This window comes from Pleurodeles waltl, chromosome 12, assembly GCF_031143425.1.
Source record: "Pleurodeles waltl isolate 20211129_DDA chromosome 12, aPleWal1.hap1.20221129, whole genome shotgun sequence".
In the NCBI taxonomy this organism is placed as follows: domain Eukaryota; kingdom Metazoa; phylum Chordata; class Amphibia; order Caudata; family Salamandridae; genus Pleurodeles; species Pleurodeles waltl.
The window spans coordinates 31,246,793-31,273,671 of record NC_090451.1 but is presented as its reverse complement, the minus strand read 5'-3'; the positions used below and the strand labels follow the sequence as shown (position 1 = coordinate 31,273,671).

The 26,879-nt window shown below is 45.5% G+C and overlaps 1 protein-coding gene across 1 annotated transcript in view; it reads right to left on the bottom strand.

Moving 5' to 3' along the window:
• The window catches only part of GNA11 (G protein subunit alpha 11), a 117,181-nt gene that overhangs the window by 48,657 nt on the left and 41,645 nt on the right, over positions 1-26,879 (bottom strand). The window contains exons 3-5 of the mRNA XM_069217256.1: positions 25,586-25,740; positions 24,407-24,535; positions 1,097-1,226 (exon numbers count right to left, since the gene is read on the bottom strand). Of these exons, the coding sequence (XP_069073357.1) occupies positions 1,097-1,226; positions 24,407-24,535; positions 25,586-25,740 (414 nt within the window). The remainder of the gene's footprint in view (positions 1-1,096; positions 1,227-24,406; positions 24,536-25,585; positions 25,741-26,879) is intronic.

Genomic DNA, 26,879 nt, shown 5'->3' with positions numbered 1-26,879 from the left:
ATCTGCTTATGACGGAATTGAAAGAAAGCACCCGACATCGGCACTAAAGTATGGAGCTTATATGTGACTGTTAAATACTTCAGGAATGAAGCAAAGGAGATGCAGAGCCACGAAACAACTTAGTAGAGAGCTTGAGCAATGCTGTTTAGCACCTGGAGATATGAGGGATCTGCAATTAGAAGTATCAATCACAACACAGGTTGACACCAAACCAGAGAGAAATTTTAACCTGGACAAAGCAATGTTCTGAATAAATCTAGTATTTTTGCTGGTCATTTGAGGAAAAATGTATATAGGACATTTAATGAAACACACAAGAAGTGCTGCCTGACCATGCAGATACCTTCACTAATGTGGTAATAAATAATTAAAATACTATGTAGCAAAACTTCATGCAGAGTCATCAAATGTGGGCAAATACTTGTCTGTACTAAACAATACGACACCCCCATCCCCCAAAAATACAAACAGCGCAAGTCTAACATGGGCAACAGTCTCCAAGTCCTGGCCTTAAGAAATGCATTATCTGTGTGCCGTTTAAACACCATTAACAAGGGGAAAACTAAATGATTGCAGTGGAATTCAAAATGAAAGTCACATTCCAGTTTCACTCTACAACACAGCCAGCACTGTCAAAGAAAACAAAGGTTATAGGTGGAACGTATGCAAAAATCTTAGGTGCACTAAAGCTCTGGTCTTGTGCTACCTGCACCATAAGCAGCACCACACTGATGAGACCCAAAAAGGCGGAGAAGAGTTTAGGCCTGCTTTTGTTCCCATTCACAATGGACACGGCCTGGACTTAAAGGACCAAGACCGATAACTTATGGTTCCTCCCTGTGGTGCAAAGGGCAAAATAGGATGGACTGGTATGAGGCCCTAAACAAATGCTTCTTTCTGAGTATATTGCAGGTGTACCAACGATGACCTTTTGTTTGAATCAAAATAAATACCACTGCACAAAAAAGTATTAAATTAAGAGAAAACTGTTTATTTTTCTGACTGGACGTGGGATGTTTGGTGTTCAAGCCAAGCAAGAGCCCAAAGGAACAAAAGAGAAAAGAGTGGGAAGTGGGCTTCACCTCATTACTCTTACCTCATTGTCGGATTCCACTAGGACTTGGTCATATTCACTAAGGGCTACTAAGAACATAATGGATGTCACATTTTCAAAGCAATGGATCCATTTCCTCCGTTCCGACCTCTGACCCCCAACATCCACCATTCTAGAGGGGAAAAGAAGAGAACACATCAGCTCCTGCCAACCGCAGTATCCCCTGGCCCAAACAAGTGCTCTGAAAACATTTAACTCAGTTATGTGATAAGCACACTAGCTAACATGGTACTGATCTAACCAGCACACCAAGCATGTCTTTGCTTTGTTTTTTGGGTTCTGCAGTAGTCTAGATTTTCAAAACAAAATTATTTAGAGAAACATCAAAAGGATTGCAGTGGTCTCATTATCAAAATTTCTTCACCCATCAGAACTGAAGGATCCCTTAGGAACATAGACTGTAAAACTATGGGAGACAGCTCACAGTCAAAAGGAACTGTGACTAAGTGCAAATGAGCTGGCTCAACCGATGTAGCTCGCTCAAGAAGCAGAGCTTCTCAGTGAAACAGAGCGTGCATCTATGAAAATGGACTAAAAACTCCAAAAGGATCCAAGTTAGATAAAAATAATTTGATGAACAAAGGAGTATCTAACATACGGATCAAAGGTTAGAACAAGGTTGTCACAAATAACTTTAGGCCTCACCTGGAGCTTATAGATTTATCGTGTACGATGCCAATGCTTAATAATGGATGTCGGTCATCCACTGCTTACCAGTGATTGGCTTTCCCATCCATCTCATTTTCATGCATTGTATTCTACTGCTTTCCTTCTGACTGGACAGCCTGTATTCTTCAACTGCTTACATTCATGGAACTACTTTTTGCCTTTTCAGCACTCCATGGGAGAAAATAAGTTACTTACCTGTATGTGGGGTTCTCCAGTATTGGCATATTTCATAGGTTCAGATATTTCAATCATTCCCCCATCGAAGTGGGAGTCCCACAGTACAATAATAATGAAGTACGTATCATTATCACAGGCTATAATGGCAGTGAAAAAGTCTGGTTAATTGCCTATCTAGGTCCTTTTTAAGAAAGTACCATATTTGAACTATAACCAGTCAGACAATAGCACCCCGTAGTACTCTCCCAAGAGAGGCTAAGTCCCTCAGATTTTCAAAGAACAAGTGGGAAATAAAACCCAGGCTATAAAGGGAGCCTTTCAGGGGAGGAGGTTGAGTCACATGTTAATCTATGAAAGACACCAATACTGGAGAGCTACAGTAAGTAACTTATTTTCTTTTCCAGTATTGGAACTTTCATACATTTTACATGCTTGAATTAGAATATATATCTGTCTATATACACATTACATATATCTCTTTCTATTGATATATCTAAATTCCATTAGTTTGCGTAAATACAGAATCAAACACATATAACCCGAAGAAGCTCACATTATAGAAGTAACGCAATACAACCTGTCCAACCGTAGCATCACGGTGCTGTCTCGTTTCCAGGATATAATGCTGAGCGAATGTATGCACACACTTCGAGGTTGCAGCACGACATTTTCTCCAGATGCACTCCCACAAACTAAGCAGGTGAGGCCAACGCTGCCCAAGTTGAATGTGCCCTGGTTTTTGTTATGAGCGGTTTGCCCGCCTTTGAATGGCAAAAACTTGATGGTGACCAAGATCTATAAAGCGATTGTTACTTCTGTGATTTCGCACCCTTACGAGTGTGTGCATATGAGACCAACAGCTGTCAGTTTTACTCAGCCGTTTAGTGCTATGTGGGTAGAAATTTAGACATCTTTCAATATCTGGCATATGGAGATATCATTCCGCTGGTGAGGTCAGATCCAGGAAGAAAATCCTTAATATTAAAGGCTTTTATTGAGGGGAATGTCAGAAGGGTCTTTAGGAATACATTTAAGATTGGTTCTGAGAACGACGGAATCGACTGCAAAGCGCAAGGGTTCCTGAGCTGTCAGAGCCTTTATCTCTCTCACCCTTCTGGCTGAAGCGAGCGCTAGCAACAATTCGACCTTCCATGTGAGAACATTTGAGGTCTGCTGTGTGTATGGGTTTGAATGGAATCTTCATGAGTTGAAAAAGAACTATGTTCAATCGCTGGTCTGGAGGAGGAGCCCTTACCGGAGATAAAAACCTGAACCATACTTTCATGAACTGTTTGTTGATTTTTTCGAGCACAAAGACTGAATGCAAGGAATGTCTAAAGCTAGATGTTGCAGCAAGATGTTTCTTGATTGAGTCATGTACCAACCCAGACTGATCTAGTGAAAGGAGACAGAATATCTGCTCAGGTGATGCCTGTAGAGGATGCACATTTTATTTTTGGCACCATAAGCTGGAATGTCTTTAGTTGGGCTTATGTGTTTTTATTGTAGGGTCTGCCCTTGCTTTGGAGAGACTATCTCTGCCGTCCTAAGGAATATTCAGATCTTTAACTTTATGGAATTTAGAAGGCATGTGCTTAAGTGGAAAGAAGTCAGGACTGGATGAAGGACTAGACTTACTTCATCACCAATGCTGCCTGGGCCACCTGGGAGCTATTAGGATGAAGCAACACCATTTCGCATTCATCTTGCTGAGAACTTTTGGTATTAGAGGTATCTTGGGAAAAGCGTAGGCATAGAACCCGGACTATCTGATCAAAAAGGGATTTCTCCCACAATCCTGAATGTGGATGCAAAATTGCATAGAACTGGCATTTGCGGTTCTTGTTTGCTGCAATGAGATCTGGTGCCGGTTTCCCCCAGAGCGAGAAGATCCTGCTTAGCACAGACTGATCAAGCTCCCATTCCTGGCAGCAGTTCCTAATTCTTCTTAGCACGTTTGCTAAGAGATTGCTTGTCCCGGGAACGTGTCTGGCCCGAAGAGTTGTACTGTGTGTTTTGAGCTAGCTTCAGATTTCCTGAGCTTCCTTGGACAGCACCAGTGATCTTGTGCCCCCTTCTTTTTTCACACAGTGCATGCTGGTTGTATTGTCTGTGCGACTTAACAGCTAAGACTCCATTATGCTTGGAAGAAAAGCTTGGAGATAGATGGGTTTGAGGTCCATGCGATCGATGTGCCTGCTCTACTGGAGCAGAGAGTACTTTCCTTGAATTTGCACGTCCTGCAGATGACCGTTCAAGCCCTCCAGGGAAGCAGTTCTAGTTAATACTAAGTCAGGTGTTTGAGGTAAGACGGTGAGGCCCTCCGATAGGTGGGAGATCTGGAGACCCCCAGGCTAGAGCTTTTATCATACCTGATGTGATGTTCACCCAGTCCTTGAGCTATCCTTCTGCCTGAATCCACGGTTTTGTAGCTGTTGCAGTAAGGCTGTCATTTTCAAGCATGCAAGAGGGATCAGATTGGTCGCTGATAACATCATGCTGAGAGGCTATTTGAACAGACACACTGAAACAGTCTTCTTTCTGGATAGTTTGAGCCCCAATTGCTTAAGCCTTCGTTACCTGTCCTGGGATAGAAAGTCTGTTGTGGACGGTATCCAATACTGCACCCAGGAACATTAATTTCTTGGATGGAATAGTTGATCATTTTGAGTAACTTACAGTGAGACGGGGCTTGGCCAAGATGGCGACCGGCGCGGACGCTAGCTAAGCAGCTCCGCTCCCGGGCCCAAATTTATCCTGCTATTCTCCCCCACACAGACCCTCACAGATGCCGGAGCTGGGATTTTGAGGGTCCCAGGTGTGCATGATTGTACGGACGGGTACAGTTTTTACCCCCCTGACAGCAGCCAGCATAAAGTGGAGCTTTGAGGCTCGATTGACCAGCAGGGTCTGTGCGGCCGAGCGAGGAGTTAGAGCAGGGCCTTGAGGCACACTCCAGCATCCGGCAGCTAGACAAGGCACGCCACTGCCCGACGGACTGGAGGGTGTCTGATGTGTGCTGAAGGGCTAGGTTGATACGACCGGCGGCACGAGAAGAGACAGAGGTGAGAATGGCACACATGGAAGAGATAGCACTGCTCCAAAGGCCCGGGTTGCAGCAGACGCCGCGAGGAGCGCGCACTTGCACTCTGGACCGAGCTGTGCTCACCGTAACCTGGAGAGGAGGTGAGTGTTTCCTCCTCATCACATGCCTCACCTAATGATTCAAAAAGCCCCCCCCCCCCCAAACAAGCACTCTGAAGAAATCCTGACATTGTATTAGAGGGAACCATACACAGCATGCCTACAAATGAACTCTCCACTCAGATTGGAGGTGGTAAAGTGCTCCTAACCTCTCTGGCCCAGATAGCACAGCCCGGGGGAAATGCAATCCATAATTAAAGTCTGCCCAATAGCAAGGCCTTTCAAAAAGACCTGACAACAAACTGCGACGTCCCATGATTCCCAACATGCCTTTGAGGACGGGCGACCAGCTTTGGAGAACACAAGGAAACTGCTCCTAAACAAATTTGTGCATTGACATGTATTGAGTGACATATTAAACAGGGAAAGGGCAGCATACCTTGCGCTACAGGAGCGAGACTGACTGTTGCTCATAAACACCTGCTCATGTAAACCACCCGAAGGAGTAACTGCACTTTAACAGAGACCCCCGCTTTAATGGCTGCACAGAATGCGAGGCAGCTACCACTGGCTGAGGGAACTGTGCCTCTATCGACTACCGTGCCGAAGGATAACGTGGCGACCCTCCAGCAGATGAACGAGACCCTGCAAGTACACTCGGCTCAATTTGACAAGCTTCTTCAAGCAGTGTTGGACACCAAAATCACTCTAGAAGTCAAACTAAACTCTGTAGCACAAGAGGTTAACTTGCTTCATGTAGAGCATTGTGAAACTTGCCGGAAAGGTGTCTGCAAATGAGACCTCATTAGCTGAAGTACAGCCATGGGCTAAAGACATTCAGAATCAGGTGTCATAGCTGAAAGTGGAAGTTTCTCTCTTGCGACGCAGGGCTGAAGATGCAGAGGGACACTCACGCTGGAACAACATTTGTTTCCTAGGATTCTGGGAACAGGCGGAGACACCCAAGGCTAAATTATTTATAGAACAATGGTTGAAGAGCACGGTCTTGAGCAATGACATACCACCTTTCTTGAACGTGCACACAGGATTCCAGGAAGGCCATCTAGACCTGGAGCTCCAACTAGTCCACTGATAGCTCGCTTCCTCAACTTCAGAGACCATGATCTGATACTCCAACGCTTCCGCACACAAGGGCCCTAGAAGTTCGAAAATGCCACCATCACGGCCTATCCCGACTACACAATGGAGGTGCAACATGCAAACTAACTTCGTACATAAAAGGTCAGACAGCTCCTACTTGACCGTAACATTGCCTACTCCTTCCTCTTTCCAGCACGCTTATGAGTGGTAGATGAGGGAAAGATCTATATCTTTCCAACTCCTGTGGATGGATGGACATGGGCACATGCCAAAGGCCTGGTTGAACGCCAGTGGTGACACTCCAGAGGAAACGTGGCTGACATCCCAACCTCAAAGCAAGCCAGCAGCAAGATGCGCCCCTCCAGGGCGCAGGCGGCTATGGGCCAAGCACAGGCACTACTTGAAGCGACCCAACTTTCTTCTAACCCATATGCTGCCCTGCACGATGACAGTGTCGGACTCTGACTCAATAGGTCGTGCCAGTGGCTCCACGGTTCCCTCGTCATTGGGCCCAGAGATAACACCACGAACAGCAGACGAGCTCTAGCCCTATATGTAGGCACTGGAAATTTCCATCTGGCTGTCAGGCTACTAATGGGGACAAACACATCTACATGGATCTGGTCGCCAAGACATAGGTCTAGCTCTTGATGTGTCGATGGAGATGGCTCTGCTCCCCAGCCGGCCATCACACTTGCTCATCTAGGTGTTGTCTTCATGTTGAAACTGGCGCTCTGGGGACATGCAATACCGGCAGCTAACAACGGGGATCTAGGTGGGCGAAGACACTGGTCATTGACTGGGGCTGATAGGAACATGATGCCGATTCTCAAACCACTGCCTCCAACCCTGAGTGGCCCTCTGAATGAAAACTGTTAAAGATTTTGCTCATAACTGCACGTGTTGCGCTCATCAGTTATGGGGCAACTCTGGCCCTGTTGGCCGCAGCCCTGTTGGGCTTCCCACTGTGTTCTCTTTCCTGTGCTGCAGGGTTTTCAACGCGGATGATTAACTGGGTAGGAGGGGTAATACTGATGAGGGACGAGTCTCCACTAGCCACAAGGTCGTTTGTGGAATTATAATCAGATCACAAAACAACCACCACATCTTACATAACAATCACGTACACACAGTAGGGTTTATGCGTACTTAAAGTGTCACAATACCCACATAGTGATCCTGCAGGAAACGCACCTCACAGACAAAGACCGCCATAACATCAGAACTAAATGGCGAGGTATGGCATATAGTACAGCCACATCAGCATTTGCTGAAGAGGTACTGATTTGGGTAGCTCCGGAGGTTCTCTATGTAGTTGATTGTTCAGTGGTGGATAAAGATGGCAGCTATGTACTGCTAGGGATCCCTAGATGGCCATTTCCAATCCATAGGTGGAATATACACTTCCAATTCAAATCAAGGGGATTTCCTGCAGTCAATCACACCTAGTCTTACTGGATCCAACGGCTAACTGCATATGAGGGGGGGGCAACTTTAATTGTGTATTGAATGTGGACATGGACAGATCTCACCTACCACTGGGTGAATTACGTCAGTGGATGTCAGAGCGTGGGCTCCAAGATATATGGCGCCTCTTGCATACCCAAGATAGAGAATATTCTTTCTAATCCCCAGTCCACGCGTTACACACACTCAGATTTAATATTAAGCTCTACCGGTCTAGCCCCCCAATGCCTTGAGGGCGGATTACTTGGCTAAGATATTATCAGATCACTGCCCACTGAGGGTTAGCACGCACTAGGGCAGACGATGCACCTCTATGCCTACCTGGCAATTGCAACCCGAATTATTGGCAGATCCTCCCTTCTGCAAGGAGATGCTCAACTGCATCTCTAATTACTTTGACCTGAACAGAGGGACAACCGCGACATGTGCTGTGGAGTGGGATGCCCATAAGGCGGTGGTGCGTGGATACTGCCTCTCTGCCACAGGGGGTGTACGACAGGTGCTATTGAGAGATCTAATCTCAGTGGAGGCAGAATTGCGCAAGGCGGAATGCGCAGTAGCAGGGGTGTCACAGATCCCGGTGTTATTTGCGAACAACATGCACAGCACCAAGAGCTAGCAAAGCGTCTGCATATTTATGATTATCGCCATTATATCGCTAAAGCATATGCTGGCGTGGCTGACACGGAACAAGCAACATCGAACACCCATTGGGGCAATAAGGCTTGATACTGGAAGTGTGGTCAATACCCAAACGGCCATAAGTGAAGCCTTTCGACATTACTATAGCTCGCTCTATGCAGCAAGGCAGCATCCCCCAGCAATGCAATTAGGGGATTTCTTAACTCAATCACTCTCACTCATCTTACGTCATTACAGCGCGTAGAACTAGATACAACTGATGAGATCCACACAGCATTACGTCAATATGACTCCCGGTACGGATGGACTACTGGTAGAATATTACGCAACGTCTGCAAAGCAGTTGACTACACCATACCTAGAAGTGCTTCATGAAGCACAAAAGCGGGGGAGGCTCACAGACTCGCAATGTGAAGCATTGATTGTGGTCTTACCCAAACAAGGCTGAGATGCTCTAGACGTAAGATCTTCTAGGCCTCTACCACTGCTCAACTTGGATTGCAAGTTACTAGGTAATGTCCTTGTAAATCGGTTTCGGTTAATGACACTTAATCCATGAAGACCAGTCTGGTTTTATCCCAGGTCGGAATACCTTCCTAAATCTAAGACGACTTAAGATTAATGACGAATACTCAAGAAGGTGAACACAATAGAATAGCAGTATCACTGGACATCGAAAAAGCCTTTGATACCTTAGGTTGGGTTTTCCTAAAAAGTTCTACACAGGATGGGTTTTGGACAATAATTTTTTTAAACGGGATCAGTATGTTATATTACAATCCCACGGCCTGCGTCAAAATAGGCCAGATCATAGCCCAATATTTCCCTATATGTCGTGGAACCAGACAGGGGTGCCCCTTATCACCCCTGTTATTCGTGTTAGCAATAGAGCTACTGGCGGCTCAGCTCTGATCACAAGCACACTCATGGGGGATACCCAATGGCGACAACCAACATATAGCCTCTCTATGCAGTGATATACTTACACAACTGCACCTCGGCCCTCCGAGAGCTATCAAATTTGCTAGATCACTTTGGAGACTTTTCCTGACTGCATGTCAATTGGTCTAAATCCCGTTTGTTCCCACTCACGCCAGTTCCGGAAAACTTGCGCCCTGACCTCCCGCTCTACAGGCTTCAATGGTGCCACTCTACTCTTAAGTATCTGCATTTAAATCTACCACACAAAAGACGATTTACTAGAGGTAACCTGGGTACGGCGATGCGTGCAATTAAGGGATCCCTACCCTTCTGGGGGTCGTTACCACTAAACGCCATTAGGACGAGCAGCTACTGCGAAGATAATACTCCCATGATTGTTGTATTTCTTCACTGCCCTACCACTGATTATACCTCATTCCTTCTTTCGAACCCTGAACGGGCTGATGCTCAGTTTAATATGGGGCAACTGCCGTAGCCGAATGGCACTTACAGTGACACATCAGCCCCCAACGAAGGGGGGGCCTCGGCATGCCAAATTATGAATTATACTATGCGCCAGCACAACTGCAGTGGCCTCTTCAGTGGTTAAAGATCTCCCTAAGTGCAGTCACCGATAGTACAATCCAGTCTGGGTAGAAGCAATATACTTGCATGGTTACTAGATCACACAATTCGTCCCTCACATGGAAACTTTCTAATGGCAGTTGCCCGCACGTGTTGGAACGGGTATGTCCGTAAGAAAGATCCAACCCAGCCTTAATCACCCAAGATTCCGCTGCCAGATATTGCAGGTGCGAGGAAACTACATGCACAACGCACCTTGGAACCATGGTTAGTACTGAGGATACACACCATAGGGGACTTAATCAAGGAAGGGCACATTATGTCATACACAGAATTAGATGAAGCTTACGCAATAGGCCCAGGGCGAGACTTAACCTACAGCGCGCTGAAACAGCTAATACATACTGCTTGGCATGGCAAAACCATTGAACCTCTCTCCTCGAACATACTACATGCCATATTGTCCATCTCAGAGCCCAAACACACCGTATCTCAACTATACGGCTCCCTAGTGGAGAGTCTTGACTCAGAGCAAGAGAGAGCTCAGGCATGTTGGGATAGGGTACTCAAAGATCCACTGTCAACCTGCATGGCCCACGGCGATTTAAATTACAAAAGGAGGTATTGAGGAACTCCAGATTTCGCTTTACTCAATTTAACTACCTGCATCAGTCCTACCTGTCCCCTCACCACCTTCACTCCATGTTCCCCCACACTAATTATGACTGTCCGCGTTGCGGGGAACCAGACGCCACTTTTTACAACAAAGTGTGGACGTGTCAACTCATACAGAGAACCTGGCATGGCATCACCTCCTTGACAGGTGAACTGGTCGAGCACACACTTCACCGGAATCCTGCTTGCTGGGAATACGTTCCAGATCAAAAAAAGATAAGCAGAAACATAGGTGTGTAGACCTAGCGTTTGTACTATTCAAACGACTCATAGCAATGCAATGGAAAGCACCTGGGGCACCAACTATACGTAGCTGGCAGGGTGACTTATTAAAGTGGACAAGAGCGGAAGCACAAACACTTCATTCCTTCAAAGGCACAGTGACTAAAGGGCTGGGGATCTGGGATACTGTTATGACCCAGCTTGAAGCCAAAGATGACATTCACCCACCATGATTCCTCTGGAGTAACACTGCAATAGTTAGGCAACCCAATCATAAATTATAACTTTAACTAATAGTAAATGTACACAAGAGGATATGGTTGCAGGACGGAATATCTAGTGCAATTACCCCTGGGGAGCACTAAGGCCTCCCACTTAGGACTGACTCCGCACTAGCTATATATAGGCAGCTATCAATACATTACATGCAACAACCCTTATTCAAGCAAGAGACATAGATGAAGTGTTGGTTAAAACGTAAACTACTAACGTGCAAGGCAGGGATCCTGAGGTGTCTCAGTCTTCTGTTATTGTAATATGCATAGATTATGAAACTGAGTGTTTATTTCTCTTCTGCCTTCTTAGATAATATCTCTGCTCATGGATGCGTTATACCACGTTTTATAATGAAACCAATCATAATCGTATGCAAGTGACCCTCTACCCCCTCCCCCAGTTGTGAATGATTTGACAGATGATTTGAAAACTACGACTCATCAAGCATCGATGTTTAATGTTGTGAATGGAAAATGAATAAAGGAGGAAAAAACAAAAAAAAAGCTCAGTGAGACAACTTTAGGAAAGACTCTGGCATTGGACAGTGAAAATGCTGTTAGTGCTTCCACCAAGAAAGGGGAATAACTTGAGGCTCTTGTAGACAAGGTTTTCGTAGATGACCACCATAGGTGAGGTGATCGTACATGAGGGTATCATAGACGACCGCCGTAAACAAGGATATCAAAGATGAGGTTATCATAGACGAGATTTTGACCAAGGTTTTGCCGTAAAAGTCTCACTGTTAGGTTGTGTTTCACCTTGACTGGCTTCTGAAGAGTATTTTCCCGATGAAGTGTCAGGACAGAGGAAGGAGTTGTAGGGTCTGATTGCCTCTGAGGTTTTTTTCCATTTTCTCTATGAAAAGTGTCTTTTGAAGACTCATAGGGAGTCTTTCTTATAGCTTTAATGCGTGCCTCCGGGAGAGTGTGGCTGCGACCTCTCCCACTTGACCTCACCTGTGAGGTGAATGAATCCTCACTGTTCTCATCACAACTGACAGACGTAAGTTTCTGTAGCCACAAGAGTAGCCTCATCTTTCTATACGTGAGTTTTAGATGAAGGTTAGACACTTTGTAGACCTTTACCTTGTGGGCAAGATGAAGACAGTAGATACACTCCTAATGTTTTCAGTATATAACCTCTCCTTTTTTCTGCTGCTCTGATCATTAGTGCCAGGGGCAGAGAAACGAAATAGGAAATATAATCTTAGATGAGCCAAAAAGAAGTAATAGCTGAAGAAACTGTGCAGAGCTGAGTGAGACTCCCTTCACACAATGTGCGGTAGAAAATATGAAGGACTCAGCCTCTCCTGGGAGTGTACTACAGGGTGCTATCACCTGATTGATCTATAACCATTTTTTTTTTTTTTTTTTTTTTTTAAAGGACATAGGCTATTAAAGTGATTGTTCATTGACATTACAACCTCTGATAATGACACACTGCTTATTACTTACCGTGGGGCTCCCACTTCGACAACTGGGAATGATTCAAGCATGTGAATCTACGAAAGATCCAATATTGAATACATGCTTTCACTTCGCGTCCTTGTATGCAGCATCCCTCCTCAAATTTGCACACCCTCCGTGTTGGTCACATACACCCATCTGCAGCTTGTCTGTTCGTCTGTCCTTCTAGCTTTTTTCTATTTTTTCATTCCCCTCCTGGCTCAACTGCTCCAGCGGCACCTGTTGCACTAAACTCTAAATAGCGTTAACTGACTCCCCTTTAAATGACCAATCCACTACTCAGTTTCTCCACTGCCACATATTTTTAAAACATACATTTCTTTTTACTGGTGGGCCAGGCAGCTGACAATTCCTGCTCAGCCACTCTTCTGCTCCTGCTGTACTTTCGTACAGACACTTTTTACAAATCATTTTCTGCTCCATGAGACCTAGTGTCTTTGAGCGCTTAAAATCTGATCACAAAATTTCTCCACCAAGCCGGCCAAGGGCAGCAATATTTTTTTTTAATAAATTCACTGAACAAAAACAATGCTTATAAGGAAATGCCTCCTGGGCATGGTTATCCCCTCACTTTTTGCCTTTGCTGATGCCAAGTTATGATTTGAAAGTGTGCTGAGGCCTGCTAACCAGGCCCCAGCAACAGTGTTATTTCCCTAACCTTTGTTTCCACAATTGGCACACCCTGGCATCCAGGTAAGTCCCTTGTACCCGGTACCTCTGGTACCAAGGGCCCTGATGCCAGGGAAGGTCTCTAAGGGCTTCAGCATATCTTATGCCACCCTGGGGACCCCTCACTCAGCACAGACACACTGCTTGCCAGCTTGTGTGTGCTGGTGGGGATAAAATGACTAAGTCGACATGGCACTCCCCTCAGGGTGCCATGCCAACCTCACACTGCCTATGGCATAGATAAGTCACCCCTCTAGTAGGCCTTACAGCCATAAGGCAGGGTGCACTATACCATAGGTGAGGGCATAAGTGCATGAGCACTATGCCCCTACAGTGTCTAAGCAAAACCTTAGACATTATAAGTGCAGGGTAGCCATAAGAGTATATGGTCTGGGAGTCTGTCATGCACGAACTGCACAGCACCATAATGGCTACACTGAAAACTGGGAAGTTTGGTATCAAACCTCTCAGCACAATAAATGCACACTGATGCCAGTGTACATTTTATTGTAAAATACACCCCAGAGGGCATCTTAGAGATGCCCCCTGAAACCATATCCGACTACCAGTGTGGGCTGAGTAGATTTAGCAGCCTGCCACACACCAGACATGTTGCTGGCCACATGAGGAGAGTGCCTTTGTCACTCTGTTGCTAGTAACAAAGCCTGTACTAGGTGGAAGTGCCTCTCACCTCCCCCTGTAGGCACTGTAACACCTGGCGGTGAGCCTCAAAGGCTCACCCCCTTTGTTACAGCACCCCAGGGCATTCCAGCTAGTGGAGTTACCCACCCCCTCCGGCCACGGCCCCACTTTAGGCGGCAAGGCCGGAGGAGATAATGAGAAAAACAAGGAGGAGACACTGGCCAGTCAGGACAGCCCCTAAGGTGTCCTGAGCTGACTGACTTTTAGAAATCCTCCATCTTGCAGATGGAGGATTCCCCCAATAGGATTAGGGATGTGCCCCCCCTCCCCTCGGGGAGGAGGCACAAAGAGGGTGTAGCCACCCTCAGGGCTAGTAGCCATTGGCTGCTAACCCCCCCAGACCTAAACACACCCCTAAATCTAGTATTTAGGGGCTCCCAGAACCCAGCAAGATAGATTCCTGCAACCTAAGACGAAGAAGGACTTCTGAGATGAAAAACCTGCAGAGAAGACAGACACCAACTGCTTTGGCCCCAGCTCTACCGGCCTGTCTCCCCACTTCAAAAGAACTGCTCCAGCGACCTCTGAAGCCTCAGAGGACTACCCTGCATCTAAAAGGATCAAGAACTCCCGAGGACAGCGGCTCTGCTCCAAGAAAGAAGCATTTTTTGCAACAAAGTAGCAACTTTGAAAGAACACACGTTTCCTGCCAGAAGCGTGAGACTTTGCACTCTGCACCCGACGCCCCCGGCTCAACTTGTGGAGAAACAACACTACAGGGAGGACTCCCCGGCGACTGCGAGCCCGTGAGTAGCCAGAGTTGACCCCCTGACCCCCCACAGCGACACCTGCAGAGGGAATCCAGAGGCTCCCCCTGAACGCGACTGCCTGCTTCTAAGAACTTGACGCCTGGTAAGGACACTGCACCCGCAGCCCCCAGGACCTGAAGGATCCGACCTCCAGTGCAGGAGCGACCCCCAGGTGGCCCTGTCCCTTGCCCAGGTGGTGGCTACCCCGAGGAGCCCCCCGCATCGCTGAAGAGACCCCTAGGTCTCCCATTGGATTACATTGCAAAGCCTGTTTGCACACTGCACCCGGCCGCCCCGTGCCGCTGAGGGTGTACTTTTTGTGCTGACTTGTGTCCCCCCCCGGTGCCCTACAAAACCCCCCTGGTCTGCCCTCCGAAGACGCAGGTACTTACCTGCTGGCAGACTGGAACCGGGGCACCCCCTTCTCCATTGAAGCCTATGCGTTTTGGGCACCACTTTGACCTCTGCACCTGACCGGCCCTGAGCTGCTGGTGTGGAAACTTTGGGGTTGCCCTGAACCACCAACGGTGGGCACCTTGGACCCAACTTTAAACTGTAGGTGGTTTACTTACCTGCAAAACTAACAAACACTTACCTCCCCCAGGAACTGTTGAAAATTGCACTGTGTCCAGTTTTAAAATATCTTATTGCCATTTGTGTGAAAACTGTATATGCTATTTTGCTAATTCAAAGTTCCTAAAGTTCCTAAGTGAAATACCTTTCGTTTTAAGTATTACTTGTAAATCTTGAACCTGTGGTTCTTAAAATAAACTATGAAAATATATTTTTCTATATTAAAACCTATTGGCCTGGAATGGTCTTTGAGTGTGTGTTCCCCATTTATTGCCTGTGTGTGTACAACAAATGCTTAACACTACCCTCTGATAAGCCTACTGCTCGACCACACTACCACAAAATAGAGCATTAGAATTCTCTTTTTGCCACTATCTTACCTCTAAGGGGAACCCTTGGACTCTGTGCATGCTATTTCTTACTTTGAAATAGTACATACAGAGCCAACTTCCTACAATGCTGCAAACGAGTAAGTTAGGGGGAAAAAGTAGGTGGTTTGCCTTCTTGTAGCACAATGATCTAGTCTTCAAAACTGGTTTTCAAATAATGGTCAAGCTTTCAAGGTACACAATGCTCCACTCAAGCTCAACTTCAAATCTACTCCAAATTGTCCAGTTCCTGCTGGTCCTATGGCTTTCTTTGGAGCAACACCAGGATTCCTAGGTCCATAGGATTTTACCTTCCTCCACACAGGGGAGGGGATCATTTTCAAATGGGAGGCCTCCATTACAGCTGGTCAACTGGTTCTCTTACAGGTATAGAAAGCTTCCCTTGTCTCCAATACTTTTGGCTCTCTATGCACTTTCAAGAGGAAAGGCTTTCTAGGGAAGACAGGCTTCACATAATAGGGCTCAAGTCATGTCCTTCAAGCAAGGATTCAGTGCCACTGGATCTGGAGAAAAGTTGCGGTTTGAGAGAAAGTTGGGGACTATATTAGCTGAAACTAGAAAGGCAATATAGAAACATTCAGAGCACAATTCAGGGAAAAGTAATATTTTTCAGTAGCAGACAGTGCTTGCTGAGGCAGCAGTCATGAACTTTTTTTTTTTTTTAAACAATTGTGGGCAGTTGGCTCTGTATATACTATCTCAAAGTGAGAGCTAGTGTGCACAGAGTCCAAGGATTCCCCTTAGAGGTTGATAGTGGCAAAATTAGATAATTCTAATGCTCTATTTTGTGGTAGTGAGGTCGAGCAGTAGGCTTATCAGAGGAGTAGTGTTAAGCATTTGTTGTACATACATAGGCAATAAATGAGGAACACACTCAGACTTAACTCCAGTTTTTATATAGAAAAATACATTTTCTTAATATATTTTAGAACCATCAGATTCAAGGTTGGAAGTAGATACATAAAATGCAAGGTACCACACACAGGTAAGTAAGGAACTTTGAATTAAAGAGTTAGTACACACAGTATAGGTTAAAATGGCAATAAGCTATTTTAAAAGTAGACGCAGTGCAAAAATCAGTTCCTGGGGGAGCTAAGTATGGTTAAGTCTCTAAGGTAAGTAAGGCACTTACAAGTTCAGTTTCCTAGGCATAGGCAGCCCACTGTTGGGGGTTCAAGGCAACCCCAAAGTCACTGCACCAGCAATACAGGACCGGCAGGTGCAGAGGTCAAAGGACGGCCCAAAACACATGGGCGCCTATGGAGAACAGGGGTACTCTGTTTCCGGTCTGCTGGCAGGTAAGTACCCGTGTCCTCGGGGAGCAGACCAGGTTTTTTTTTGTAGAGCACGGGGGGGGGGTTGGAAGAGGGCGAACACACAAACAGGCACACTAAACACACCATCAGCGGCACAGGGCGAACGGGTGCAGTGTGCAAAGTTGGCGTTGGGTTTGCTACTGAAAGCAATGGAGGGACCCGGGGGTCATTCAGGGAGGGCACAGAGTGGCTTCTCGGGCCAGCCACCGGCTGGGCTAGGAAGAGGGCTGCCTGCTGATCACTCCTGCACTGGGGGAATCTGGATTCCTGGGTTCTGCGGGTGCAGTGCTTGGTCCAGGTGTCAGATTCTTTGTTCCAGGCAGTCGCGGTCAGGGGGAGCCTCTGGATCCACTATGCAAGCGTCGCTGTAGGGGTCGTCTCAGGTTACTCACGAGGTCGCAGTCACCTGGGAGTCCTTTCTGCAGTGTTGGGTCTCTGAAGCTAGAGCAGAGGGCATTGGGTGCAGAGGGTGAAGTCTCACGCTTCCGGCAGGAAGAGTGAGTTCTTTAGAAGTTGTTTCAAAGTTTCAAAAATGTTGCTGTTGGTCAACAGTGTCACTGTTCTCTGGATTTTCTTGGTCCTTCAGGTTCAGGGAAGTGCTCAGAGGTCGCTGGTCTCCGTCGGATGTGTCGCTGTGCAGGTTCTTGGAGTCTGGAGACAGGCCGGTAGGGCTGGGACCAAGTCAGTTGCTGTCTCCGTCATCTTTGCAGGGCTTTCAGGTCAGCAGTCCTTTGTGTAGGTTGCAGGAATCTGATTTCCTGGGTTCTGGGTCACCCCTAAATACTAAATGTAGGGGTGTGTTTAGGTCAGGAGGGCAGCAGCCAATGACTACTGTCCTGGAGGGTGGCTACACCCTCTTTGTGCCTCCTCCCTGAGGGGATGGGGGGGTACATCCCTAATCCTATTGGGGGAATCCTCCAATCTCAAGATGGAGGATTTCTAAAGGCAGGGGTCACCTCAGCGCAGGACACTTAGGGGCTGTCCTGACTGGTGGGTGACGACTCCTCGTTTTTCTCATTAGCCTCTCCTGCCTTGCAGCTAAAAGTGGGGGCAGTGGCCGGAGAGGCAGGCATCTCCACTAGCTGGGATGCCCTGGGGTTCTGTAACAAAAGGCATGAGCCTTTGAGGCTCACCGCCAGGGGTTACAGTTCCTGCATGGGGAGGTGACAAGCACCTCCACCCAGTACAGGCTTTGTTCCTGGCCACAGAGTGACAAAGCCACTCTCCCCATGTGGCCAGAAACTTGTCTAGTTGTGGAAGGCTGGCAGAAACTAGTCAGCCTAGCACTAGGAGTCGGACTGGTATTTCAGGGCGCATCTCCAAGATGCCCTCTGGGTGCATTGTACAATAAATTCCACACTGGCATCTGTGTGCATTTATTGTGCTGAGAAGTTTGATACCAAACTTCCCAGATTTCAGTGTAGCCATTATGGAACTGTGGAGTTTGTGTTTGACAAACTCCCAGAACATATACTCTTTATGGCTACCCTGCACTTACAATGTCTAAGGTTTTGCTTAGGCACTGTAGGGGCATAGTGCTCATGCACATATGCCCTCACCTGTGGTATAGTGCACCCTGCCTTGGGGCAGCCGGGTGCAGAGTGCCAACAGACGTCAGGTTTTCAATAGGAATCAATGGGGAGACCCAGGGGTCTCCTCTGGGTAGCCACCACCTGGGCTAGGCAGAGGGTCACCTGGGGGTCGCTCCTGCACTGGACTTTGGTTCCTTCAGGTCCTGGGAGCTGCGGGTGGAGTGTCTTTACCAGGTTCCTTGAAGCAGGCAGTCGCGGTCAGGGGGAGTTAGTGTTAGTTTTCCGCAGGTCGAGCCGGGGGCTTCGGGTGCAGAGTGGAAAGTCTCACGCTTCCGGCGGGAAACGTGTGGTCTTTAAAAGTTGTTTCTTTGTTTCAAAAAGTTGCAGTTTCTGAACAGGGACTGTGTTCTCTGGAGCTTCTTGGTCCTTTAGATGCAGGGTAGTCCTGAGGCTTTAGAGGTCGCTGGGCCCTGTTGGACGTGGCGCTGTTAGTTTTCTTCGAAGTAGGGAGACAGGCCGTTGGGGCTGGGGCCAAATCAGTTGTCGTCTCAGTCTTCACTGCAGGGCTTCAGGTCAGCAGTCCTTCTTTAGGTTGCAGGAATCTATCTTCCTCGGTTCCGGGAGCCCCTAAATACTCAATTTAGGGGTGTGTTTAGGTCTGGGGGGTTAGTAGCCAATGGCTACTGGCCCTGAGGGTGGCTACACCCTCTTTGTGCCTCCTCCTTGTGGGGAGGGTGGCCACATCCCTCATCCTATTGGGGGAATCCTCCATCTGCAAGATGGAAGATTTCTAAAAGTAAGAGTCACCTCAGGACACCTTAGGGGTTGTCCTGACTGGGGAGTGGTGACTCTTTGTTTTCCTCATTATCTCCTCCAGCCTTGCCGCCAAACGTGGGGGCAGTGGCCGGAGGGGTGGGCATCTCCACTAGCTGGGATGCCCTGTGGCGCTGTAACAAAGGGGGTGAGCCTTTGAGGCTCTCCGCCAGGTGTTACAGTTCCTGGAGGGGGAGGTGAGAAGCACCTCCACCCAGTACAGGCTTTGTTCCTGGCCACAGAGTGACAAAGAAACTCTCCCCATGTGGCCAGCAACATGTCTGGAGTGTGGCAGGCTGGCAAAAACTAGTAAGCCCACACTGGAAGTCGGGTATGTTTTCAGGTGCATTTCTAAGATGCCCTCTGGGTGTATTTCACAATAAAGTGTACACTGGAATCAGTGTGCATTTATTGTGCTGAGAAGTTTGATACCAAACTTCCCAGTTTTCAGTGTAGCCATGATGGCGTTGTGGGGTTCGTGTTTGACAGACTCCCAGACCATATACTCTTATGGCTACCCTGCACTTACAATGTCTAAGGTTTTGCTTAGACACTGTAGGGGCATAGTGCTCATGCACCTATATCCTCACCTATGGTATAGTGCACCCTGCCTTAGGGCTGTCAGGCCTGCTAGAGGGGTGACTTATCTATGCCATAGGCAATGTGACGTTGGCATGGCACTGAGGGGAGTGCCATGTCGACTTAGTAATTTTCTCCCCACCAGCACACACACTGCTTGCCAGCTTGTGTATTTGCTGAATGAGGGGTCCCCAGGGTGGCATAAGACATGCTGCAACCCTTAGTAACCTTCCCTGGCATCAGGGCCCTTGGTACCAGGGGTACCGGTTACAAGGGAGTTACCTGGGTGCCATGGTTGTGCCAATTGTGGAGACAAAGGTACAGTTTAGGGAAAGACACACTGGTGCTGGAGCCTGGTTAGCAGGGTCCCAACACACTTTCAAGTCATAACTTGGCATCAGCAAAGGCAAAAGGTCAGGGGGGTAACCATGCCAAGGAGGAATTTCCTTACACATATGAACTCCAGATATTCGGGAGGCTAGAAGTGTAATTCATTCTCTCCTTTTCCAACTCTCCAAACCCCTCCCAAGTTGAGTAGTTTCTCAGACCAAGTTTCAAATTGTCACTCAGCCTTCCAAGCCCCATCTATCTTTACTTGCCTTTTGCAGGCAGCTTCAGAGTGTTGGGGGTTGTTCCCACTAGAGAAAAATTTAGTTTGTTTCTGTTCAGTTTGTGACGTTTGCTTTCCCTTTCACTGAAAATCTGAATATGGTGACCTTTTCCTAGAAGAATTCAGGAATTAACGTGTTTGTCAATGATGAACTTCTAAGCTACTACAGATTTCCAGAGCTCCGATCGATGGACAATACTACTGATAAACTGGTCACTCATCCACACTTTTCCACAGATCAAACAAATCACAAAGTCTAAAATTAAAATGGTAGAAGTTAATCCTCTGTGGATCATCCGCAAAAAACTCCAAAAAGCGAAGGCAAGAACCCTTCCAAGTCTTGCATCTTACGTAATCAAAGACACAATTCTTAAGTTTGTAGTGAGAAAGATGCGTTGTTTCAAGGTTCAAAATATTTTATTTGTAATATTAGTGAACACTAAAGCCAAGCCAACGCATGCCCGAGTGACTTTTCTTCATAGTGAACACTGAAATGTGTCAAGGAATGTAGCAGTATTGGTTTCATCCAATAAATTCAAATGAAAGGTTCCAGCTCCTCAATATAAGCAAGGGCAGCCTCTTTTAAAAATGTAGTAAATGAAGACATTTTAAGGTGTCAATTCAAGCACCTTATGATAACTGCACTTCTCTGAATTTCCAGAGTGCCAGCCTTGGTGTTCATGGGATAGATGGACCAGAAATGCACAGTGGTGGAAGAGAGGGGCATGAGGAGGAATCCAGAGCAGGCAGCTTGGTATTCATGGGATAGAGAGACAGGAAGTGAAGGAGAGGTGCATGAGGTCAAACGAAGACTAGGCAGCCTTGGAATTCAATTAACCATGACAGACACTAGCAGTGTGAAGCACTGGATGGAAGTGGAATCAACAATAGCCATCCTTGGTGTTTATGGGTTGGAGAGACAAAGGACAGGGTGGTGGAAAAACTTTAAAGTGGAATCAAGACTAGGCATCCTAGTAGAAGAAGTAATAGACAACTCCAGCAATAGGAGGTAGGATGGCAAGAAAAACAATTTGGAGACACATTTTTTGTAACTTAAACACTGCTCCTAGCATTGTGTGTTTTTTTCCAGCATGGTCAGCACTGACTACAAGTTTTAAAACCTACAAAATAGCAAAAGAGGAAAGGCTCTTTCCACTTCAGGTTAGACGTGATGTCTAGTAAGCAGTAATAGAAAGCTGGAAAATGTTGATTTTGAAATATTCAGTATGATTAAAAGTTACAAACGCACATATGGTGCACTGTTTACCACTTACATTTTATTATATTCTGTAAGGAGGCTTATTTTGATAAAACAAAATTGGTGCTCGCCCGATTGGTAGTTTCTCTACCGGCCCATCATCTAAAAACAATTTGGATTAAAATTTCAAAAGATCTGTGTTGTCCACAGTTGCCATCTCTTGTCGAGGAACTGTTCCAACTCAGTCTAGATGACGGGTAGCCAAAGTGCACATCTTTCACTCAAGGAGTATGGCACCTGCTTTACCTATGGCAGGACATACTTATCTATTCATGATCTGTTCCTAATCTAGTTATTACCTAAAAGGAGAAAAGGAATTCAACACTTCACTAAATCCAAACCCTTTAAACTCATGAGAGAAACCGGGTTCCAATGAAACACTGAAGATAATTTCACACACAGCCACCCATCTTATCCGAGCCAACAGAATGCAAGCATATCAACCAAGATCTAACGTACCCTCCGGTCACGAGTTACACTGACTCATTCACAAAAGTCAGTACACTGGAAAAATTTTTTTACAGTATGCTAAAAAAACTGAAGAAAAGAAGTTTCTTCATTGTGTAGGTTAAGGTAGGGAGCTTAACATCAACAGAAACTTTAAACAATCTTTCTCTTCACCACTATAGTGTCGCAGGGAAAAACATCTTCTGAAACAGTAGTACTTTAAACTTACCACAAATAAAATTGTGCATGGTCAAATGCAGCTAAAACAACAAAGAACATCCCATGATCTCAAGCGGCATTCAGTTATATCAAGTGTAAATCTGTAAATCAACCCCCCCCCCCCCAACTGTGCTGTGATCACCAGCCTTCCTGCACACCCTTTGTAGTGTGCAAGGGATAAGTTAGTGCCTTGGGTAACTCAAACAGTGTGTAGCATCCAACATATTCAACCAGGACTGCTGTAGCCTGGGGCAATACACTACCTCCTCATTCGCTCCAGCAAGCTACTGAATAGTTTGCATCCCATCTGTATGGCTTAGTGGGTGTTTGGTATCATTGAAGCTTCACGCTGCTTGGTACTTCGAGGAGGCATCCTTGGACCCCCAATCTTTGGTCTGTGAAATGGCATCCCACTTGCTCCTCCCACCGTAAATGCCCTAAAGACTTCAAGGTCAGTTTGATGTGCAACTGCAGTCGAGATAGGTCAGAGACTAGCTTTTTCTTATCGTACTTGATGAGGAGCCATTTTTTGAATGCCAGAAGTGCCCTAGAAACCCACAAAATGATTGGGTGCATGATCTAATGACTCATCTGGTAGTACTAATACCGTTCATTTTCTGGGGGTGAGAAACTCAAACTTTTAGAATGGTTGACCACATCATCATAAAACAGATTCCTTAACCCCATGAGACCCTATAGTTTTCCATTCTGCAAACAGATCTTCCCACACAGTTTGGGTAAAGTCTATGTTTTTACTATTCATGAAGGTAAAGGTTGTCAAAGCTGATTCTCGACAGTCTCAAAACATCAGAGTGGTCTTGGTCACTAAAGCGGTTCACATCTGTAGTGGTTTTTGCATAGTCATCTTTTTATTGGCATACTTAATATAGTTTGATCTATACACCAATCTATTTTGGGCTCTATTCTACCCCACTCTATCAAGGACAGATGATGTGATGTGATCTTTTAACTTTTGGCACCCCAGGACTCCTTCGTTCAGTGGGAAATACAATTATTTATATTTGAATGGAGTATTCAGTCTTTTCTGACTTGTTTTGTTTCATGCATCACTGCCTTTCAAAAAGGTAACTATGGAAGGTTTGTATGGCAGGAAAGCAGTCACTACACATCTAATAAATGTCTACTTTAAAAATGTGATTACTACAGCTAGCCCCAAGAGTTTGAAGCCCACACTTGCAGCAGAAAAAGGAATCTGCTGATACTAGTCATGCATTCCGACTTCAAGTCGACACTATAAACCATACTAATTACACATACGGTTGAAGAATTATTTCCTGTTCCAGACTGCTCATGGCTAAAAAGCCCACAATGGCTGAATGCATCACATGACAGAGCAACTTGGCAGCACTGCAACTCACATGCCAGGTCTGACAGGCAGACGATGAGGAGTCCGACTCAAATATCAGCGTTAACACTGAAAGGCTGGCAAGACTAAGGAATAAGTTCACAACGTGCTAGGTTCACCAGGTAGAAAAAGAAATAAATTGGGGGAGGAGGACATGAGAGCCTGCCAATGAGCTGTGCCAAAGGCTGGTAGAATCAGCAATGTTAATCATGCTAACATGGCTGAAAGGGTGATAGAGTTGGCAAAGTCAGTCAAGGCCCAAACACCTGAATGACTCCACCTTATCAGTAGTGAAACACGATGAAAATTAAATATATACGTTTGCAATAATGGAAAACATGTATCAAAATGTTTATTTTATTCTACTTTAAGAAAACGTTGTTGAATGTATATCTTAAGGGTCTAGTAATTTCCGTTTTTTTTTACATGCTTTCTACATGCTTTTCACAAACAGTAACTGGTTTGGAGCTGGAGAACATGTTCTAGAATGGGTAGAATATGCAGGATTGGGAAACTCTCAAACAGAAAAAAAGAATATGTACATTCAATTTCAAATATTTCAACTGTCTTTTTATTTTTTAAAGTGAAATAAGTCAGACCAGATAAAATGCAGAGAACCTGTAAAGAGAACTGCATAAAAGAAAATTAAATCTCTGAACAGCCACAGTAAAGTTTGAACACGGTCACTCATATACCAAAAAACAAAATGCCCATTTATTCTGTACCTGAAAATAATATTTTCCAGATCGAAAGGGTACTCTATGATGCCAGTTGTGGGAACTCTGACGCGCAACACATCCTGCTGGGTGGGCAGATATCCAGGCAGCGAAATTCGGTCCACGTCAGTAAGATAACTGGAAAACAAGAATCAGGTTAGTCTTAGGGACTATATTTTTGCCCTCTGATATTTTTCTTTTGTGATCAAAACTATACTTATAGGGTGTTGAAAGACAGAGAAGCCATAACAGCAGAACACCAGATGGAAAAACATCTACCAAGACTGACCTTTACAGTGAGTGTCCACCAAGACAGAACCCATGCCGCAGTGCATTAAAACAGGCCACACACCTACCCTATACTCACACTCCAAAGTGCATTCAAGTCCAACCCTTTATCCTTACCCCATCAACAGCCCACAGAGAGCCTTTAGCTGTTCTGGAACAAGAAAAATAATCCTTGGTGAAAATATCTTGGACTGGCAGATATGTATATTTGGATACACAAAAGTGGTTTCTAAACAATTTTACAAAGCAAAAAGAGTAGAGACCCCCCAAAAAGTACATTTTGCGATGGGGAGAAACCTTTTGAAGCAACAGGCAAATAGAGGAATGAAATAAACAAATACTATCAACAAACCAGCAACCTGGCAAATTCCTTTCTGGACATAATTATTTCTCCAAATTATAGACCTGCATCTGAAATAGTCTGACCTCCTCTTCCATTATATCCAAGAGTCAACCAAAAGAGTGTGGACTGTAGATCTTCAACTGGTCTTCTAACTTCCAACATTTTGTAAATATCACTATAACTCCAAAGTGTTTGACCTGCATTGTAATTGTCCTGTTGAGCAATGTGTAGAAGTTCTAATTATTTTTAAACATTCAGCTAAGTCTTTGCTCAGCTTGGCTTTTCAGTAATAAAATGCAAGGAAAACTGAATATATTTGTGAAAGCGTAAACAGAAAATTATAAAAAAGGTACAAACATGGTGATGGCAATTTTTTTTTAGAATGGTGAAGAATTTCTGGGTAGGATGAGCAAGACCATACTTTCCTTAGCAGTGACTGTGGAAAATTAAAGTAGCAGGTTGGTACCAAATCAAACAGCAGCCATATTAAATTGACAAGGATACCTGTTAAGCTTATAAATAGAGCTTCGTGTCAGACAGTAAGAGTAAAGACTTACTATTTGGCAGAGTCGGACAGCTGGTATTCTCGCCGCCTATCATAGCACTCCTGGATCCCAGGGTCATTCCAGAGTGTCTTAATGGCGCTGATGTAGGGTTGCTCAAAGGTACAGACCTTTTCAACATCGACCTCCCTCAGAAGAAGAGCATTGGCCTAAGGCAATAATGAATTACACTTTACTGATTATATACACAATAACAAGACTTACAAGCAATTACACATTACTCACAACAAGATACACAATAACAAGACTTACTAATCAATAACACCTCAAATAAACTACACAACTTAATGCCCGCATCAAGACGCAACCACTACATCAATCTTAACTAATGTCCTTCACCTCTACAAAAGCAGATATTGACCTAAATACCACCACAAAACATTGCCAGGCAACCAATTACTTACAAAAATCTTAGTTTTGCTTTTGAATTGCTAAATACTGAATCAAACTGGTCATCTCATTTAAACTGGTGCACTCTCCGATAACATACATGCCACAAAAAAGCCAAATAGATGCAATACACAGGCGTGTCAGTATCACAACTGATCTGAAACAAGCATTAAAATATTTACATTAAATTTCAATGGATGCTTTAGTTCATGTTACTCTTCTATAGATTTTGGCTTTAAACAGTTTTATAATCAGAACAACATCATTAGATAAGTGTTCCAAAGCATTCATAAATGCTAAATATGGTTCACATCTGGCACTGGGCCCTTACACAAGATTTCTTCACAGACGTGCCCCTGGGCAACCGGTCCTGTTGCTGTCACTGCCAAGGCTTCCAAAGAGAAACAGCAGCAGACAATTACCTGTGTACTGCATCCGCAAAGTGAGCTTTGGAAAAAAGCAACTGCCCTGAGCAGCAGAAATGACACAGAATGATCAGAGAGAATATTCATGCTCCCAGGCCATCAAGACCAGGCACGCTACTTCAAAACCCTGCTCTTAGATCAACAGACTTAAGTTGGTTATAAGACAAGCCACATTCTGTACTTTCCCTTACTGGGGCCACCTGGACACAACAGAAGGCAAACAAGATAGGCTGAGGAAAACAACGAGAATTGCGACAAGCTTGCAGACCATTTTGAAATAAAGATTAACAATATTTGTATACATCTCTCTGATAATACTTGTAGTACAGTGGTTGATGGCCCTGCACTAGGGATGGGCAGCATGCCACAGGGGAGTGAGCTGAGGGAGCTAGACCTGCTGGATAACACCCCCTTCATCTCCCTGATGAGCAAAGTTAAGCCAGGCTCTCCAGATGACCCGATCAAACCTGCGC